The sequence below is a fragment of the Ruditapes philippinarum genome, unplaced genomic scaffold, assembly GCF_026571515.1.
Source record: "Ruditapes philippinarum isolate M1 unplaced genomic scaffold, ASM2657151v2 ctg3458_1_1_1_1, whole genome shotgun sequence".
In the NCBI taxonomy this organism is placed as follows: Eukaryota; Metazoa; Mollusca; class Bivalvia; order Venerida; family Veneridae; genus Ruditapes; species Ruditapes philippinarum.
This window is the reverse complement of record NW_026860950.1, coordinates 39,353-62,291: the sequence shown is the minus strand read 5'-3', so window position 1 is coordinate 62,291 and position 22,939 is coordinate 39,353. Positions and strand designations below refer to the sequence as shown.

General features: G+C 33.2%; 1 protein-coding gene across 1 annotated transcript; it reads right to left on the bottom strand.

Annotated features, from left to right (window-relative positions):
* Window positions 1-20: 20 nt before the first annotated feature.
* Window positions 21-14,702, bottom strand: LOC132714008 (protein SPO16 homolog). Its single transcript, XM_060696744.1, has 7 exons — window positions 14,583-14,702; window positions 9,287-9,392; window positions 7,054-7,186; window positions 4,193-4,294; window positions 3,000-3,078; window positions 1,213-1,330; window positions 21-199 (listed from the first exon to the last, which is right to left on the bottom strand). Exons 1-7 carry the CDS (start codon window positions 14,598-14,600, stop codon window positions 75-77), a joined length of 681 nt encoding a protein of 226 aa, XP_060552727.1. The 5' UTR covers window positions 14,601-14,702; the 3' UTR covers window positions 21-74.
* Window positions 14,703-22,939: the final 8,237 nt, after the last annotated feature.

Sequence of the window (22,939 nt, the reverse complement as noted above, 5' to 3'; positions counted from 1 at the left end):
AAATTAATACTTTAACTCAGTTCTCACTTCACTTCACTTCTTTATTTCGTATATCTGATTAGGGATCATCAATATTAATTAAAGAATTGCAGTAATTTATCCACAGTGTTGGAATCTAGACTACAGTTGAGGAGATCTTCTCTAGAAGCTGTTGCAAGATTTCTCAGACTGCCTAGACTATCTTCAATCACTTGACACTATTCATAAGGTTAAGGAATTCATAAACCTTAATTTGAGCCGCGTCACGACAAAACCAACATAATGGGTTTGTGACCAGCATGGATCCAGACCAGCCTGCGCATACGCGCAGTCTGATCAGGATCCATGCTGTTCGCTATCAGTTTCTCTACTTGTAATATGGTTGGTAAGCGAACAGCATGGATCCTGATCAGACTGCGCGGATGCGCAGGCTGGTCTGGATCCATGCTGGTCGCAAACCCATTATGTTGGTTTTGACATAAACCTTAATTTTACACAAGCTTTTTTATTTTCACAAAAATTTGCTGCATATCAATTGAAAAAGTTAATAGATATATTTTAAAGATTTTTAAGATGTTATTTTGTCCTACCAAATGCATTTTTTTATGAATACAAACTACAATACTTTTTTACTTAAACAGAATAGTTTACTAATAATTGTTTTAATTTGATTAAATGACTTTTAACCTGTTTTACAGTTACATGTATTTTTTTTTTGTAAAACATGCATTCAAAAAAATTATATTGCCCCAAAGTCCTACTTTTCCCTCTCATGGTATGCAGACTGGGGGCAACATTGCTATGCATAGCTTAACAGAAGAGGCGTATATTAAAACTTTTCAGAATTTATATACATAAAAAAATAAGATGCAAAATGGTTAAATAAAAATAATAACTATTACAAAAGTTTTTTTTTTGTTGGGTTTTACGGTGGACCAACACAGTATAGGTCATAATGGCTTCCTCACATGAAAGAATTCAAGGTAAGGATTCGAACCCACAGCAGTGAGGGGCAAATGGTTTGAAGCCACCAGCCTTAACCACTTGACAACGGACGACCCTGGCTCTAAAGCTATTTCATACAGTAAATGATATATGAATTTGGCAAAATTTTATATGCTAGTTAGCGCAAACAAAGTTCTCCGAGTTTCAAACCCACAGCAGTGAGGGACAATCATACAAGTCAGTCACCTTACCCCCTTAGCTTAGAGGTCTCATAGCAGTTAAGGATATCATGATTTGTCAAGCCAAGTTGTTTTAATGCTGCAGTCATGAAGTCACTTTTCTTCTGCTCTTTCACAACTTGCTCCAATCTTTCATTTAATATATCACTAACTGGCTTACATAGCCCCTGAAAAAAAAGAGAGCAGTATAAGTTTTGCCATTTTATCAAATACAATGTAGCCTTGTCAATACAGAGCAGTTTAGTGAATGTAAAGTCACACTTATTGACAGATATTAATATTATTTGGTGTTATAATCACCATGTGGACCTTAACACGGGTTTGAAAGCAAAGAAATTTTCTGTTTATATTAGACACTACAGTTAAAACGCCTTTTTCACAAAAGACAAGACCATTTAAAATTTCTGATTTAATCTTGAATATGCTTTAAAATTTTCAAACATTTCCTCCAATCAGCTATGAGATTTAAGCATAAATGACTTTTTATGATAAGCCTACTTAGCTGGTATTTTAAACATATATTATCCCGTACATAAGGGGGCAGGGGACATATTCGTACTTTGGCCCCGGTGAAATTTATTGATAATACAGACATGGTGTTTTGAAGGTGTTGAAAATTGTTTATATTTCTTTGTTGATGTAATTCTTTGTAATTTGTATGTAGGAAATGAGCTAAATTTTATATGTTTGTGTGCGAAACTTTAGCCTTTGGTAGCTTTGTATGCATTTTTGACTCTTCAAAAGGAGGCTGAAAAACTGTAAATTTTCAGATTGTCATCTGCTACAGAACGAGTAAGAAACTTTGATAAAATTTTGCAAAAAATCTAAACGTATGACAGACACTTTGTTTAGCATTTTCATACTTTATGATCATTTTACTATAGAAAATTTCTATAATTAAAGACATTAGGCGGATTCTTAAGTGTTATGCGTCTTCATGAAGATTGGGCATATTCCTATATTTTCAGCCTGATTTTGGATGGGTGGGGGGTAATATTATTTGCTCTCAGATTGTACTATATGGAGTAATGGATGCAGATAGTTATTTTTTTCAATGTTTGTCATATATCCTTGAATACTGCCAAGCAGTAAGTTTTTCACATGTTTATAAAATCAAAAAATATTTGGTAATGTGTTTAACGGCCTCACGGAACTAAAAATTGCTAATTTTTAGGTCCCCTGCCCCCTAATCCCAGAAGAGCAAGGCTTAAGGATAGAAATGGGAAGTGACATTATGCCCATCCAAGAGTATAGAGTAAATGAACTGGTGAAAGTCAAAATAAGTTTACATTTTGCCATAATTCCTTTCAATTCTAAGAGCGGTAAAAAATTAACATGGCCCATTGTCATTTCTATAAATTTCCATAGGAAAATACCTAGTGGCATTCAATAAAAAGTGTGAGACAGCCAATTTCATGTTTTAGGCAGATTTATATTTTATCCTCAACATTTTCAATAGCAACTGTCAGTTAATCACTATTATACAGTCAATCTTTTGAAAAATATTCTCAGCTCCATTTAACAATGAAAAAATGAGCATAATGTCACTTTAACAAATGGACTGAACCAGCCTCATTTTGGAACAGTCCTTTATTACTTTTATGGAAACCAGACAAAAAATTAATATTGGCTTTGCTTTATACTGGTGGCAAAGGCTAATCACTTTTTTTCTGCAAGATAAGGAACTGAGAGCATGAGAGGCAATACATTATTTTATTATGTCTGACAGCCCAAGCACCAAGTTATCCCTCTTTATACTTATTCGGCTGAGTATTGTTCAAAGTTTAAGTGTAACAAATTATCATGCACTATTATTCAAGATAAAGTTAAATATACCTTTGCTATTGTGAACATTGTCTTGACTCCTTCCATTGCATTGTGCACAGGTATCATGTTCAGTCTTGTATTCAAATACCTGTAATATGTAAACGGAACATTTTAATGATTTAGTTGATAGTTCCACTATAGGTCACTATACGCATGATATAGGTCAACAACAGGAATCATAGGATGTATTTTTTATGCCCTATAAACACACAGTAAACAATTATATGGCATATATAAACCAACATTTTTAAAAAACACTGATGGAACTGAATTTGCTAGTTTTTGGTTGTCTGCCTGCCTACCACCTACCTACACTATGATATGAAGTAAGTTTAACATAGTCAAGAGCAATACTGAATTCTGTTGGATAAGTACATACAATGTATTGCTGTCGAACTTATTTCAGATGAAATGCTAGTCAAGTCTGATAACAGTTTTTCAGCTCTGTACCAGTCCAGTTGAATCAGTATTGTTCTCAACAATGTATCACTTCCTTTATTTCACACAACCATTTTTGATATTTTACACAACTTTCTTACTTCAAGTGCAATAAGAATTTGATACAGAATTTTGGACTCAATGAAAACAAGAACAGAATGGAGTGTGACATGTATTTAATAGAGAATTTTATTAATTCTGAAAATGCAGTCAAGGCTAAAAGGGTAACAATATACATATGCATCTGATATGGATTTGTTGGACTTTGGAAACTAAAACAAGGCTTAATTGGTAAAATTGAATCCAATAATGATTTTTATTGGAGCAACACATCATGGTACAATGACTGCATAGTGACTACTTTATTTCACACCACCATTTTTGGCATTTAAATTGTTAAAGATCTGACAAATAAGGATTTTTGGATTCTTAAAATAAAAACAAGGCTTTATTGGATATGATATGCATTTGATATGGACATTTGGGACTCTGGAAATGAAAATGATGCTTAATTGATAAGATTGTGTCGAATAATGATTTTAATAGGACCACACTGTGTAAACACTGAAAGTTCATTGCTTGTTATTCTTAAGGTGTGATAATACTCTATATTACATACATGTACGTTGTATACAATGTATATATGGTATGAAGCAGTAACCTTTAGTGCAAAGGAATATTAAAAGCTGGAGAAGGGGATTTAATAAACTTTTGGTTATTTACTATTTTTATAACTAGAAATGATCAAATCAATGTTAACTTACATTCTTTGTATCATTGCAAAAACTTGCTTTTCATTTTGTCCATGGAGAGGTGCTTGACATAACATGTAGCAATTCTTATGAACTTTGAGGAAATTATCTACTCTGAAATAAGAAGATGAAACTGTAACAAACCCTCTTTATAAAACTCTCATAAAACCAATGCCCCTTGCACAGAAGGGATGATATTACAACACTATTTGCATTAAAATATTCATCTTCTATCATAATATACATATGTATCCTCCATCAAAATTACAAATATGTATGCACATGTATGTATTTTCCATATTAAAATATACCATTTAAATATACCATTTTGTATTGTTCATTAAAATATAGGTTATATATGTATCTTCCATTAAAATACATGTATACATGTACATGTATCTTCTATATAAATATACATGTATGCTTCTGTACCTGTATCTACATATATGCTTTTTCCAAAAATGCATGTATGTGTATGCTTTTTCCATTAAAATGTATATGTATTTTCCATTTGAATTAATACTCATATGCTTTTTTGTGTCACCTCTACAGAGTAGTGGCGACATATAGGGATCACTTCTCCGTCGTCTGTCTGTCCGTCTGTCTGTCCGTCACAAAACTTGTCCGGACTACTCCTCATAAACTAACTGGTGCAATTTCATCCAAACTTTTACAGGAATGGATCAGTACCAAGTTCCAGTTGTGCACATTGCAGCATTTTCCGGTTCAATGATTTTTTTGTCCAGAGTTATGGCCCTTAATAATTTTTTATTTTCTAAGTTTGTCCGGACTACTTCACTTGTACCACAATTACAATTTCAATGAAACTTTTTAACAGGATTTGATCTGTTAGCTTCAAGTCCTTTGCTCATATTGCACGGGTTTTTTCCGGTTTGAATGACTTTTTGGCCGAGTTATGGCCCTTTTGATAAAAAAAGGTGCTTTTTTCTGTGTTTTTTGCCAGACACAAAAAAGCTTGTCCGGACTACTCCTCATAAATTTACTGGTGCAAATTTCATCCAAACTTTACAGGAATGATCAGTACCAATTTTAGTTGTGCATATTGTCAGCATTTTTTGGTTCAATGATTTTTGTCAGAGTTATGGCCCTTTAATAATTTCTATTTTTTAAAGTTTGTCCGGACTACTTTTCTTATACCACTAATGCAATTTCAATGAAACTTTATAGGATTGATCTGTAGCTCAAGTCCTTGCGCATATTTTGCAGGGGTTTTCCGGTTGAATGATGTTTGGCTGAGTTATGGCCTTTGATAAAACAGGTGTTTTTTTCTGTGTGGGTTGCCAGATACACAAAAAAACTTGTCCGGGACTTACTCCTCATAAACTTCTGGTTGCAATTTTAATCCAAACTGTACAGGAATGATCAGTACCAATTCTAGTTGTGCACTGTCCGTCTGTCTGTCCGTCTGTCACAAAACTTGTCCCAACATGAAATTGGCCATCATGAGGCGACACATGTGATCACTGATTGCTCTTGTTTCATTTCAGTATACATGTACATATCTTACATTCCAATGTTTCATGTACATGTATGCTTCTTCCATTTAGATATACAAGTATGTATATATATTTGAGAACAGCAACTCAGATCTTGAATATTTTCTTTTACTGGATCAACTTGTATAAAATTTTATTGTGTGTTGGTCTAATGGATATAAGATATCATACTGTCATCCTAAAGACCATGGGCCTAGTTATAGGGTAATGGCATATACAACAGTACTCAGAAGTGGCCTTATTGGTTGAGCGGTAATTGTTTCCTTTCCAAATCCTTTTGGGGTCTTGGATTCTTTCATGTGACAGTTATTCAGCTAATTTACGGAGTTCAGTGAATATAAATAGGTGCCAGCTTGTGCCTCAAATAATGCTCATAATTGAGCCGCGTCATAACAAAACCAACATAGTGTGTTTGCAACCAGCATGGATCCAGACCAGCCTGCTCATTCGTGAAGGCTGATCAGGATCCATGCTGTTCGCTATCAGTTTCTCTATATGTAATAGGGTTGGTAAGCAAACAGCATGGATCCTGATCAGACTGCGCGGATGCGCAGGCTGGTCTGGATCCATGCTGGTCGCAAACCCATTATGTTGGTTTTGTCGTGATGCAGCTCATATGGGCACATCAGATGCTCCACCAGTAATGCTGAAATGTCACTACATGATCTTAAACATATCATAAAAACGAACCAATGCAAAATAGCACTCTCTTTTTAACCAGGGGAGTTAATTCAAAACTGACAATTTAAGTTAAAATACATCTTTAAATAATGTAATTTAATCATTATACTCTTATCCTACTGAACTTTGGTGATTGATTTTCGGACCATTTTGAATTTAAAGCAGTCCAGGAAATTTAAAAAAAAATCGAGCTATAAACAGTTTAAAGCATGCACATGTTCAGACAGCACAAAAGGCTATTCAATTTCTGTTCTAGCTGGTAAAGGTTCCTAGCAGAAAATAAATAAACAATGAAACTGTTAAAGCAGCATGCCTCCAGAGTTGTACTAATAATCATAGAAATTTTGAAAAATGTATTTAAAAGAAAATTATTGTGAAGTGAGCAAAAAAAGTAGTTTACACATTGCAAACAGCACAGACAATTCACTTACATTATCAAACTGTCGTCTATATATGTGTATATGCAAAAATAGCACATGTTAATTTTGTCATGCTGTAGAAATATGGTGATAATCAATACTTCAGAATCAGTCATAAATTACACATAACATGTAAATTATTTTTTGAATCTTGAATCTTTTTACTTTTCTTATAATCTAAGTACATTTCTATCAACTTTGATTTTCTTTAAATTTGACTTATCTGGAAGAATGCTGCTTTAAAGAAAACAAAAACCTTTCAATCAATTCCTGTGAAAGCTGGATGTTATTTTCTGGATCCAGAGTTGTTGCCCTTGACACTGGAACTATCAGAAATGCTACAGATGACAATGGGAAGACCACTGAGCCTGGTATTACACCATTTGATACTGGCAATATATAAATACAAATCATTAAAACATAATTGTAACAACAACCATGTTCTATATTTAGATTTTCTAAAGGAAGTGGACTGAGGTAAAAAAAACTTAAAGCTACCATCAGGTTTTATTTTCTGTTGAAAAAAAAACCCAAACAATTTTATGTTGTTTCAAACTAAGTATTTCAGTAATTTTATCATGGAAAAGTTCTTCATATCACTGTTAAGCCTTCTTCAAAACAGCATCCTGGAAGCTTTTATTATGCGCCAGAGACGTTTATTTAAAAAAATTGAGGATTGGGAAACGAATCATAAGCTTTTCTGATTTAAATATAGAGAGCGTACCAGTAGATTAAAGAGTTATCGAGGGGTTTCCTTATTGTTTATGTATTTTATCTCTGGCAAATTTCAACCTTATTTTTTTTTATTTGACAATTATATATATAAATTTATCTAAAAATAACATATTTAACCTAGAACCACTTTAAAAATAAAATTTCAAATTATTGCATATATATCGAGTGATAAGCTAAAAAATGAGAAAATCTGCAAAATATAAATTATAATGATCAGAGTTGAATAAGAAAATTGATTTTTTTTATTTTAGCTCAGTTTGAGTGAAATGCATTAGAACACTTTTCTGGCACTTTTGCACAAAGAAAATAATTTTTCTGAAGGAACAAAGTAAGAGAATGATCTGAAGTTTTGCACAAAAGTTATTGGTCTAGACCTATACATCAAATGGCACATTAATCTCCAAAAATTATTTACAGTCCAATCATGTCACAAAAAACTCAGGCGAGTCCCTATACATAAGTATACGTAAGAAACAATTATTTTTCTGATAGAAAAATTCATTACTGATATAAACATTTCATGAACAGACATTTAATAAGACTTAAACATTAGTATATTGATAAACATGTCACATATCTAGAACAGATTACAAAAAAAAAAATCAAATTTTACACTATATTTAGAAATGTCACAATTTAAAGACAGCAAGGTAATAAGTATTACATCAGTTTAGGTTAGATGATTTCTGATTACATAACCTAAGGTGTCATAAACTAAGTAAGTGTCTACTGACATAGTTTTATTTAATGGAAATTTGTTATAACTTGATTGAATCTCTTAGTACATTCTTTTATATTTGTGTGTTTTTGCTTTTGTTTTTATTATTATTTCTTGTTTTTCTTATCAAGATGAACTGTTAATTTATCTAGAATTAAGAATATCCGATATCCGAATCCCCCCCCCCCCCCCCCCCCCCGCAGAAAACACTAATAATTCACCATATTGTTTAAATTATAAGAAAAAAAAAAAAAAAATATATTGTGCAAAATTATGTATGTTTACTGCTGGAAAACTAAATTATAAATAATATAATGTATTATATATTTGTTATATTAGAAAATCCTCATATTGTACAAATGTGCTTGAGTGAATAAAGATATCTGTCTGTCTGTTTAATGTTTAGCATCTGCAAATTGTGCAACTAATGTGAAAAAAAGCATTTTTCTGCACAAACTGAAGAGAGCAATATAATAATGAGCAATGTTTTATGAGACGAGTCGAGTTTAAATGATGACTGTAAATAATCAACATAACTGTTTCAAAGTTGAATGACTGCAGATGCGTTTTGAAAAACTCGTATTTTAGACATCTTGAGATACGTTTATTCCTTATTTGCAATAAAAGCAAGACATTTAGCCATGTGAGTTAATACAAGGCCGTCTTCAACGGCCCGGCCGGCCCAGTCTGGGCCGAACTTAACTCGCCTTTATGCAAAGCGTGGTAATTAATATATAAACACGATGGTAAACAACTGGATACTGTGAATTGAATTAAACAAAAGCGGTTCTTTCATTGGTTATGTGCTCTTCTTATCATAGCACAAATAAGAATATAGTCTTAATAAAATGACTAAATGCTTTAAACAATTAGAACAGTTATAAAGTAACATTTCAAATACAAATGCCTTTTTGTATGAAAATTAAGTATTAAAGAATGAATATAACTTAAGTCTTTACAAAATGACTAAATGCTTTAAACAATCAGTACAGGTATAAAGAATTTTGATGACTAAAATTGTAAAATAGTTACAAACCTCTTACTTTCAGTTGTTTTTGTCTGAAAATTGTTTCATACTCTGTTTTTAGCATAGAATGATGAATTATCACTGGCCAGGGTGTCACTACAGGTGGCAATTGTCCCTTGAAATATAAGTATTATATAACTATAATACAGTATCATATGGTACATGAAGAATTTTTTAGAAATAAATCTACTTGTTTAATACTACTGTATACTATCCCTCTCATGCCTAGTGCCTACACCTCTCTAGCAGTTATGTGTTATGCCCCATATTTGCATGCAAAATCTTTTTCAGGGAATTTCCAAGTATTTGTTTTTACAAATATACTAAAATATTGTTTATTGAATTCTTTGAAAGTACTCTATTGTTACATAACTTTACTTTTTTCTTCCAAACTTTTCTTATAATAAACACATACTTGGGATTAAAATATAGGTGTTATAACAGATTGCCATTGAAATAAAGCTTCAAAATACTCTACAAAATGTAGATGTCAAAACCTACTTACTTACAACTACATATCCTGGAAGTCTATTGTAAATTTTTCAATGTTTGTTTACTAATCAGCTGTTAATCAGACCCCAAGCTAAAACCATTTTAGCTGTTGGTTTAACCAAAATCTTTTAATTATTTTTTCACAGTTTCAAATAGAAAACTGATTAAGTAATTTCCTAGAGTAGGTTCTCTTTTTCAATGCAATCTGTAACCTTAGAAGTCTGTGGCTAATAAAAGCCAAGGAACCCCTTTTTAGGTTCAGATGACTTCTTACTTTAATAAACTATGTTCAATTGTTAAATAGTGTTTATTGGATAATTCCAGGTATGTGACTTTCTACATTTATTATATAAAAAAATATTGTTTTAAAAAATAGTTATGTTATGTTCATATCTATGTACTGTACATGTAAATATGTATGTTATTTCATGTTCTTTATTAAGTTCACGTTGTTTTAATATTATATAAATATTATACTTTGTTTTCATCAATATTTGTATTTCCAATTTTCATTATCAAATACTTTATAACTGTACTTACTGTCTTTAAGCATTTACTCATAATATTCATTCTACAATACTGATTTTTCATAAAAAAAGGCATTTGTAAATAACTTATGAAATAAAGAAGAATTCTTATTCAATTAAGAAATATATATATAGTAATCTAAGTAAACTGCTAGATTTTGAGAAGTTTTACATTTTTGTCATTATTTTTGTGAAGTAAATTTTTGACCATATTAATTATTTGGCGTCCTTTCACACAGAAAGCGAGTAATATACTTTTGTCTTTACCATAAATTTAAGCTAATTTTTCCCCATTTTTATAAAAAAAAAATGTTTATTTGACTAGATATGTTATATTAATGTAATCAGATGACTTCTTACTTTAATAAACTATGTTCAACTGTAAAATAGTGTTTATTGGATAATTCCAGAATAAAACCAGCTAATTTACAGTAATTCAAATACTACTGCCTCAAGCTCACAGTGTCGCGCTTCCTCCTCGTCCAGATAATTTTATAACACGAACATTTTCGGCTACACACACATATAGCAAGAAAATTATTCGGCATTACAAATGTATAGAGACAATATTGATGTAACCTTGATATTTTTCTGTCAATCAATAAGCGATACGCATTTGAAAAATTGATAATTTTGATTAATTATTCAAATATCTATAAATTATGAAAATTCACTAAAAACATATACAAAAGCAGGTGGCCATGTCTAACATTTCATAATGGATACATTTCATAACAGTGATGACACAAAAATCATGCAAAGGTACTTTAAAGACAGGACAGAACATATTTGCATGAACAGAACATTTGTTTTACTAAAATCAATTAAACGGGTATGAAAAAAGTTTTATATACATGAAAATAAGAGTATTTATCGATACATATACATATATATCGGTGTTTCTTGGATAATTGTCAACCGATATCAATGTATCATCAATATGCTTTGCACTGAAGCCCTCGGGTCCATTATTCATTTATCAATACATTTGATAGATCTGTTATAATTTTTTTTTTAATTACATTGATATTTTCCAGACTTCTACAGAGTTGCTTCCCTTGTGCATATAGCAATTGTTTTATTTTCTTTTACTGAAATTGCTGTATTTTGATTCTTTAAATTTCAGTAAAGCAAAGTTCATACAAATAATGTTATCAAGCGATTTGAGCTTAGCTTTATAACCTACTTTCACTTTACAGCGACCTGTTTTGATAAGGTAAAATGTGACGTCATTGTCATTGTTTCAGTTTGCGCATGTACTTGTGTTCTGTAGGCCCATTATGATTATCAGTTATCGGCCCCGGGCTGCAAACTAATAATCAGTCACATGACACTCATTATCAGTTGAATCATAGGCAATTGTGTTACTATATATAGTAACAAGTGTATAAAGAGTACTTATTGATACATGAATATCGCTGTAATGCCGATGTTTGTCAACCGTTATTAATGTATCGTCAATATGCTTTGCACAGAATCGACACTTTAAGAGAATTTTGCTCAAAAAAGTCTAAGTGTCGATATTACAAGATCCCATTTTAACCCTAAGGTGAAACTAACCTTTTTGGAATACTTCTTGATTATGTTAACAAACAAGAATGTCTTGTTTGATTTGCAATATCTCTCTTACGAACATAGATTGTTGTGTAATTTCGACATGTTTCGTCTAATTCAGACATACTCCAATTTGCTTTTTAAAAAATGAAAGGACTGTACATGAAACATTTATTTGTTTTACTGTCTAATAAGATAAAGATTTAATCATTAAATTTAATTGCAATTTTTTGTTATAAGACACTATTTAAAATCACATTCAACTAATGAAAGAATTTTGAGGACATAATGTTCAAATATAATAAATAACAGTATTTTTTTTTCTTTATATAACTACTACCCTAAAACGGTATTGTTCCCAATAGAAAATAGACAGTAAAATTCCCAATTTCCAATGTTTAAATTCTCAAAATGGCTGTTCAAAATTCCCACAAGGCCAAGTGATTTCTCTGAAATCATTTAAATCCAACATATTCATATATATAAATCAACACTCAATAGTTCTACCTGGAGATTGGAAGCTGATGGCTATCTTTATTCATGATGATTAATCTTATTTGTAGCTGAAAAAATGCATAATTTTTTTTTCCCAATGTAAGTCAAAATTGTGCAATTTTTCCCAATCAGTCTGGTACCGGCACCATTCCCAAAGTAGAGAAAAAAAACGCTGAATAAAAAAAATCATTTTCGAAGTTACAATCATGTTTCTTTTAAGTTCTGAATAGGTTCATGATTAAATTCTTTCCAGTAGAATGCACGAATATATTTGATTGATAAGAACGTTACCTGTTCATTGCTTTTGCAATGATTTGAAGTAAACATATTGTGCTATTAAGTACATACTAACCAATATGCACAATCATTGACCATCAATTATCAAAACTCGCAAACAGAGGTGTCATTTTTTTCACTCAAGTGGCAACTTAAAATTCATTGGTTCACCTGTACTTAAAAAAATGCCTTATGGTCAATCCATTTGTCAGTGTCACCAAAAAACTCACCATTCACTTTATCCATTATTTGTGCATCCAGAACACTGGCTACGTTGACAAAAGTTGTCGTGAGTGTCAGCAATAGGCGGGAAATTCAGAATTTGTTTCTGATGATGTCAGTAGACTTGCAATACAGGACTAGCAGACGACTCAGTGATTATGAAAGTAGGACTATCAGACAACGTAGGGCGAGCAGAAATTTGATATTCATGGCAGTAGTCAGTAGTCATTTGTCAGTAGATGAGACAGGGTAAGGAAACGGCATAGGACAAGCAGATGACTCAGTGTTTATGACAGTGTACGAAGAAAAAAACAGGGTTAGCAGACTGCAAAGGGCTGACTAGACAGCAATTTATCAAAAGTCTTGTTGATACTAAATCTTTATGTTATTACAATGCATATTTGATGAAGTCGAGTTTGTAATGTCAATACAGTGTTTGAAATAATGAATAGCATTCGGCAGTTTGGCAACTTGAAATTAAAGTGACATAATGTTTGTTTGTTTGTTTTTTTAATTAATGTTTTTGGATTATCTATTAATGCATTTAGAGCTAATACTGTTGTGAATTTAAAGTTTTAATATTTCTATGACTATGTGTCGAAATTGGCCGACAGAGAAGATAACTATCGTTCAATTTCGACACCCCTTTACAATTGTTATGTGTCATATAATTGAGATAAACTCAAGGTTAAATGTTCATAACATTCATATTTAAGGTTTATTTGCATCATAACCAATACAAAAATAGGAAATGATGATACAATTATGTGCCTTAGTTATCGACCCTTCTTATAAAATTCTGTAAATGCCGTTTTTTCGGATAAGATTACAAGCAATGACATCCATAGACCGGAAATTTCTAGAAAAGGAAGAATGCCTAAAATACCAAACGCAAGTGATGATGTCACATATAGTTCTGACATTGTAAGTTTGATTTAAATCAAGTAGAAAATGGTGCTTTATTGTTAATATAATAGGAAAATGAAAGAAGGTGTCGAAATTACACCAATGTCAACATTACCCGGAGTTACTCTATGTCAACAGCTCTAGTTATGTAACTTGTACATCTATGTGGATAGCTGCAGAAATGCCAATCACTTTACCTTCACAACCCCAACAACTAGTTCTGACTTCCAAAACTTTATAAGCTGCTTTTTACTATTTTGTTTTTCATCTGATGCGGCATTAAAGTTTTGTTTTAGATCTAGTCCCGTTTCGAAGCATAACCAGAATAACATAGCTATAATTATGTTGATTTAACCACACTGACAGGAACTTGAAATTCTATCAATATTAATGATAATATCCAAAATATAGTTTTAATATACCGGTAACCCCCTATACTGTATAGGGGGTATATTTTGGATATTATCATTAATATTGATAGAATTTCAAGTTCCTGTGATTGAACCTTATTTTTCATAGACTAGATCTATGTAATTTTACACAAAGGGTACGGCTCATTGAATGTTCACAAAATATGTATTTGATGGTAGAAAACATTTATCCTAAGTCAGAAATGAATTTTAAGTCCATTCCCATTACACTATATACTAATATATAGTCTATATATTAGTATATAGTGTAATGGGAATGGACTTAAAATTCATTTCTGACTTAGGATAAATCTTTAAAATGTTTTCTACCATCAAATACATATTTTGTGAACATTCAATGAGCCGTACCCCTTTGTTTTTACACATATTGGTGTACTACTGTAGCTTAATCAACAAACTAACCTCAGAAGTGCTAGCCATTTAAGTCTTGCAAAATCCGATAAGCATTTACTGATCAATTGTATACTAATAGAATTTGAAACAGGCCGCTTTGATAACTTTTGTCTTTTCCATTGATCTGTTTGATTATTATTGTAGTCTTGATATTGGAATATGTTCGTTTGTTTAAATCGAACAGTTAGGTACTGTAAGATAAGCACGGACTTCATGTATACACATCGGTCACAGACGCTTGGGATTTGGAGCTCAAAACGCCTTTAAAATCCAAATAAAATGCATATTTGTCAATCCCAGGACAAGTACTGATCATATATATCAAAAAATCTTAATATATGCCGTTTTGAAAAAAAATCATATTTCAACATCTATAATAATACACAAGATAAAAATGATTGACGGAAAAAAATCCGCACAACTATCCTCAAAATCCCCATGTATTTTATTCCAATTCCAACATTTTCACATTATGTTTTTGTCCATCGACACAGAAGATATAATTCTTCACGATGATGGTCAATTTTAAACTTCAACGGTAATATAAACAACGCAACAGCCGAAATAAACATCAATATTCTCGCCGTATTTTTTCAACGACAAAAACTTTCGATAAATTCAATGGACCATACGGCTATGAACGAAGCTATCCGATTATGTGGCCCCAGCTTTGCCGTGTGCAAAATGCGCAGCGCTTTTAAGTTTGGGAACCACATAATCGGATAGCTTCAGTCATAGCCGTCTGGTCTATTGAATTTATCGAAAGTTTTTGTCGTTGAAAAAATACGGCGAGAATATTGATGTTTATTTCGGCTGTTGCGTTGTTTATATTACCGTTGAAGTTTAAAATTGACCATCATCGTGAAGAATTATATCTTCTGTGTCGATGGACCAAAGGATTATGTGAAAATATTGGAATGGATTAAAATACATTGTGATTATGACGGTAGGGGTGCGGATTTTTTCCGGCGAACATTTTTATCTTGTGTATTATTATAGATGTTGAAATATGATTTTTTTTCAAAACGGCATATATTAAGATTTTTTGATATATATGATCAGTACTTGTCCTGGGATTGACAAATATGCATTTTATTTGGATTTTAAAGGCGTTTTGAGCTCCAAATCCCAAGCGTCTGTGACATCGGTCACTCAAGACTTAAATTGAAATATAAATCCGTGATATAATTAAGCATAATTATGTATTTGCTCATTTTTTTCCTATCATATGATTTATTCATTTCGATTTACAGCATTTAAACATTTCAGGATCATATTCTAGTCTCGAAATTGTCCTTATGTCATACATGTACGCGATCACTGATGTACTACATGTACTGTACATGTATACATATACATGTATGTTATAGATAAATGTAATGATGTCAGATATAGAATGAGTGTAGATTCAATAATGAATTTATTAACTCGTTGAACAAAGAGATTCAATGCATGTCACATTTAATTCATCATTTAATATGCCAAATTAGAAAAAAAAGAAACATTTGCTCAGATCATTTTCCACTTGATCATACTTTTTACAATTTGCAATTCAAATCAAATTATAGAAATGATACTTTCTGAGCTTCGTTACCTGTCATAATTTAATGTTAAGACTTTCAAATGAGGTATGTACAGATATTTTAACGTAATTTTATGTGATCGTTTTTTATTATTAGTGCAGTATTATATTATTTATTATATAAGTTTATAACGTTTCATGCATGTTGCGTATCAACAAATCGTTTACTAAGAAGGCCCATCATTATGGTATCCGAGGCAGGACTCTGCAATGGATCTTTTCCTTCTTAAATGGCCGCACCAAGAGAGTGCTTGTCCAAGGCCAGTTATCGATCAGGACTTCTTTACTTCTCTAAGGCCTTTGATATGGTCAACCATGAAAAACTTCTGTATAAGCTGCAATTCTACGGTATTAGGGGTCAAACTCTTAAATGTATCAAAGGTTTTCTTGATAACAGGTCACAGTCCGTGATGGTAAATGGCTCCACATCCAGCTCCATACCAGTTTCCTCCGGTGTTCCCCAGGGCTCGGCTTCGGACCTGTCTTATTTCTTATATACATCAATGACCTTCCAATATTATATGTAAATGTATATATTGTCGTAATGGGCCGGTGGCCAATATCAATAAATAAATTGTCATTGTCATTGTCATTGACTTACACCAACTTGAACAATGGGAGACAAAATGGGACATGCAATTTAATCCATCAAAATGCCAGGTTATCCAAATCACAAAACGAAAAACAGTCATTCCAACACAACACATTCTACATAACACCACATTAGAAACAGTTCCATCTGCAAAATACCTTGGCATTACAATATCAAATGATCTAACGTGGAATAAACACATAAACAACATCACAACAAAGGCGAATCAAACACTTGGTTTTCTACGGTTAAAGTCAACCGCATACAAGACACTTGTCAGGCCCCAGATTGAGTACAGCTCCACGGTCTGGCCCCCCTACACAGGAACTCTCATTGCCCAGATATAGTCCGTCCAGAGAAGGGCTGGTATAGGTGGGTCAAACATGACTTCGGCCGTATGTTAAGGGTCACTGATATGTTGACTTCCCTTCAATGGAGGCACCTTGACCCTCGGCGTATTGAACAACGCCTGGTCATGTTTCGCAACATCTTGCATGACCAGGTGGCTATCCCTTTCCCAAAGTATATCATCCCTCTTACAAGATCATCTAGAAATCCCATCTCCATGTATTCCAACAAGTCCAAACTAAAACTAATTACTATAAATATTCATTTTTCCCAAGAACAATAGTCCACTGGAATGCTTTACCACCTGATATCATAAACTTGTCTGGTCCAGAGTTCAGTCTGGCTGTAAGCCGGATTGAACATACGTCTCCCTAAAATACCTATTTTGTTTTCACCTGTTTTTAACAATATACTCATTTCCATTACTTTTCTTTTCTTTTATTTCAGCTCTTTTACTAACATTCTTGTCAGCTGACGCGCGTCAAGTGTATGTCCCCAGCAGAGGTTTGACTATATGGTAGATAGATAGATAGATCTGAAGAAGCCCCAGTCATTAGCGGCGTCTCTCAAAGCTCAGTATTAGGACCGCATATGTTCCTCATATTCATAAATGACCTTCCAGAGGGACTTCTCTAAAAGACTTGATTATTTGCAGACGACTGCATCCTATATCGCCAGATCAAGTCCATCCATGACCAGCAGCTACTTCAAGCTGATCTAAATTATTTAGCCAGGTTGGAACACTTGTGGGGCATGGACTTTCACCCTCAGAAATGCAGCGTCCTGCGAGTAACCAGGGCGAAATCTCCTCTCCGGACCAACTACACATGTATATCCGGAAAGGAATAACTCTGGCTTAAGAACAGACATCAACATACACTGTACTTAGGTGTGGACTAAAAATCAGACCTTGGCTGGAAACAACACATTGACAAGATCACCAAAAACAGCTAACACCATGCTAGGCTTCCTAAAACGTAATTTGAGAAACACAAGCTGTGAAGCTAAAACCAACGCTTACATATCTCTTGTTCGAGCTAACTTAGATTACTGCTGCACTGTTTGGAACCCCCTTTCACAATCAAAGGGCTGCAAGCTCTGTGGTATTTTCTGATCTTTGCAATCTAAATCTGTATGTATTTTCCTGTATAAGTTTATTTTTATGTACTATAATGCATCTTGCAAGGCACCAGAGTTTGATACATACGGAATTTTGCATAACTAGAGTTGCATCAAAAAATCATTTATTTTTATTTTTTATGATAGCCACACTTTATCCTTGCATATCGTGGCTTCTTCCTTAACAAAGACACTTAGAAAAGAATTTTTAAAAAAGTTGCCTCGACTGTTGCCCCCTTATCATTACAATTCTGCCAAGGGAGGTAATCACTGTGAGGAGTTTGGTCACTAGCGAAGTTGTGTATTTGTGTAGTATTCGGTAATCGACAGCGCTAAAAATAATATTTTCATTGATTAAAATCATATTGATCCGCGTAATTTGTGATTGTGCTTTTATTGACAATTCTATAAGCTAACGCTACTTTTAAACTTTGAAAACGTTGAAATTTGTTGGATAGATCTACTTGTAACAAAATAAAAATATTTCTTTCTTTTGAATAGCTAGTTTAAAGCTGTTTTGAGAACTACTGGTTGTTAGGTTTGTCGTGAAACTTCTGTGTCAGAGATTGAATGTCAGCTTTGTATTCTCTGATCGTCGATCAGTAAATAAAAAAACCTAATATATAGAGTAAAATGGTAGAGCGAAGAGCAGCACGCCTCACTACAAACAGGTAGTTAACGCCAGCAGCGTCTCAGAAACGCTACATCATATAAATTGGGAAACATGCCGTCAAAAGCTCCAACTCATTATGCTTTACGAAACCATCCATCAACTTGTGGAGATAGATCCCCGCCATTTCTTAACACTCACTAAACCCAGACCAAGATCGCCACACAGTACCCTTTTCCTGCAGTATTCAACATCCACTGACGTTATGAAGTTCAGGTATCCCTTTGTGGAACAACCTGCCAGCATCTTTTGCTGAGGCTCATTCTTTGGCATCCTTTAAGAATAAGCTGTCTAAACAAACCTCCTAAAGGGGACTTTCATGCACAGTTACGAAGTACCGTCAAATAAAGAGTTTGAGCTTTGTCGCGGAAGCTGGTTTGGTCTTGCCTACATGGCTGATAAGTAACTGTGTACAACTGTTTTCTGCTGCATAGTACTTCTTTTCTTTTTAACTTTTTTATGAGCAAAAACTTTGTCCGTGTCTTTATTCTTTCTATCCTATTTTATTTCTCTTTTGTCTTTTTATCGACAGCGTATGCCAAGCGGGAACGAAAAATTTACAGCATGCACAAGAAGATACAGAAAAGATTGTACAGTGGATATTCTAGCACTATTGTGAGTCCTAATGATTCCAAAAAAGAACGCTTTATTGTTAGACTACCCTGTTTGCTAATGTCATCAAAACCAAATGGACACTAAACAGCTAGAGCTCATGCCCTAGCAAGAGCAGATCGTACTATCAAAGGTTTAAGAGAAAAAAAATACAGTTATAATTACAGAAAGGGTTAGCATGCAAAAGAAAACAAATAGAAAGACTAACAAAGAAAGTGAAGGTTACAAAATAGTAAAGATTCCTCTGGGCACAAAACTGAATGTGAAACTGAAATATAAAAATTGCAGCTATGGCATAGTGAAACGGAAACTGATATTTGCAAATGTACTTTTGAATAAATGTAAGTTGGCCAAAATCAATACCTCAACAAAGAAAAGAAAAATATTACAAAGTTAATTGCCGGGAAAGTTGCAATGAAATATCGATGTATAAATAATATAAGTCAAGAAACTGGTTTGAGAAGGTCATCATTGAGCCGCTGCCAATCGAAGGACATAACATATACAAAAGAAAGACGTTCTTGTATATAACGGAAAATGAAAGACAGGGTAATTGAATTTCTTTCCCGTGAGGAAAACCGAAAGACATTACCAGGAAAGAATAATGTTAAAAAATAATTGGCAGGTACAAAGCATCAAACATTGGTTCTCACTGACTATTTGAGGAATCTTTTCCAGAAATTTAAAGCAGAATATTTAGATATTCAAGTGTCATTTGCAGCATCTTGCTGTTGAGACCAAAGCATATTCTGTTAGCAAAATATATATCGAGAAATGCATATTAGTGTTTACGGCACCAGAATATGGCTTTCAAGGTTCAGGCTCTCAGACTCTCAGAAAAAAAATGAAAAAAATGAAGTGAAGATTAGTGAAAATCCAGAAAACATACTAGTGCATGAAAATAACCCTAATGATCTATTTAAATGTCTTGAATCAGATACTGTCTTATTTAAAACATGGAAAAAGGTTGAACTATAATATAAGCATGTAAATGATTAAACAGGAAACAAATTTAACAGTATTTAAAGATAAATTAATTCAAGAAGTAAGTGAGTTATCAAGCTACGTTCAGCGACTTGGCTCTCAATTTCAACAACTTAAAGTAAACAAAGAAACATTAAAAGATCATCATATAATAGTTCAAATGTATTTTGCAGAGAAAGTTTCATGTAGATCTTTAGATGAAGTGCAAACAGCATATTTGAATCAGAGCTCTGTTACTCTTCATCCACTAGTAGCTTTTTTAATAGTGATGGTGAATTGAAGCATAAAAGTATGGTTATCGTTTCAGATGAAATGGCACACTCTACAGTATCAAATATATTGATGCAATTATATCAGAATTGAAGAAGATTGGTCCATAGCTTCAAAAGTTACACTATGGACTGATGGTCTTTCAAGTGAATATAGAAACAGATGCATATTCAATATACTTGCTAAACTCAGTGGAATTATTTTGAGGCCGGGAACGGCAAAAGTGCTTGCGATGGACTGGGAGGTACCGCAAAGCGTTTAGCGGATAAAGCCATTTGTCAAGAAAATTCTACGATTCAAGATGCTCATGACTTTTATGCTTGGTCATTACAATCAAACTTGAGAGACGTTATATTTGTTTCCGTTGGTAAAGATGAATGTTAAGGAAAAGCTGATGAATTTTTAAAGCTAAACGTAAAACCAGTGAAAAACACGATGAAGTTCCATGCTATATCTGTATGCAAAGAACAATTCATGATCAGGACAACTTCATGCTACTGTGAAAATTGCATTGTAGAAAACTTTTTATCTGATTGGAATGTAGAAAATTTTGGACTTCATGCAGGCACAGATGTACATAAGGTAATGGTTACAGATCATGAAGATATGGTTAGTGTTGCAAATACTGTTTTCAAAGACATTAAAGCGGGAGATTTTGTAGCAGCAAGATATGAAGGAGATTGATATATCGGAAAAACCGAGGACGTTGATCAAATTGATGAGGATTGTAGAATTAATTTTATGGAAAAGGCAAAATGTGAACATAAATGGCCCAAGTCACATGACGAGCTATAGGTAATAAGGAAGATATATTGTGCAAAGCAGAACCATTAAAACCTAGAAAGTCTTGTCGTATGTTCAAGTTGAGTGATTGGTTTGTTTGATTTGGGTTTTACGTCACACCTACACAGTATAGGTCATTTGGCGACGTTCCAGCTTTACTGGTGGAGGAAGACCTCAGGTGCCCCTCCGTGCATTTTTTCAGGCACGAACGGGCACGTGAGTAGAACCACCGACGTTCCGTAAGCTAGCTGGATAGCTTCCTCAAATGAAAGAATCCAAAGTCCTTGTCGGGATTCGAACCCACAGCGGTGAGGGACAAGTGGTTGAAAGTCAACGACTTTAACCACTCGGCAACGGACGCCCCGAAGTTGAGTGAAGTTGACCTCGAAATACAGAAGAATCCCTACTTGAGATTACCTCGAAATTTAGACCACCCCGCTATTAAGACCAGTTTTTAAAAGTACGAAATTTTCTGTTTTTTATGTCAATGTTAACATGATCCAGAATTCAGACCACCACCTCCCTTATCCACTTTTAAAACCACCAAATTAAGTCCCAATTCTTTGCTTTGTTCTTTATTTGACCTTTCTATTGAGACCACTAATGTCAAAGTCAACACCTACCTAGTTCATATATTTGTTTTATTTATATACTGAGAAAACCAACATAATGCAGAAAATGCACAAAATGCAGTGGCTTATTAATAATCTATCATGCGTTCATTTATTTGCGATAACTTTACTCATTTTTTTAATAAATATTCATTTTAGTAGAGTATTTGTATATATCTTTTAATAAACAAAGATTGACATTCGCAATACAGTTATTTAAATGTTAAGTAATTTATAAATGTTAAACAATTACAGTTTGGAAAAAGGCACATAATATCTGCATCTCATTTATTTAATATTACATTTTGTATTTGAAATAATTGTTCAGCTAATATTCCAGTAAGATATTAAGAAGAGCTTAATTTACGTTCAATAGCAAGAATGCAAGCGTTGTGAGTACGTCTTTTTTAATCACTGCAGGGATGCTCAGCCCTGTCTTCGTAAGCTCCTATTTCAGTCAAGAGGTAATAATGGTTAGTGATTTTTTTTGTAATGGTATAAAAATGCATTATTAACAGGGACCAAGTACAACGATCCGTAGCGTCAAATTTTTAACAAAGAGTGGCCACTTTACCAGTAACTGTTCGATTATATGGCATGAAAAGTAAAAAAGGACTAACCAATACAGAAAAGCAATAGAAAATCTGTGGAAAATAAGGTACGAAAAAATCGGCCGCATGATGGACACACTAAGGAATAATTGAGCAGACGGAAAGCAGCACCACGACAGGCGTTGCCAAGTGACGTAGCGTTTTTATGCCCCCGAAGGGTGGCATATTAAAATCGAACCGTCCG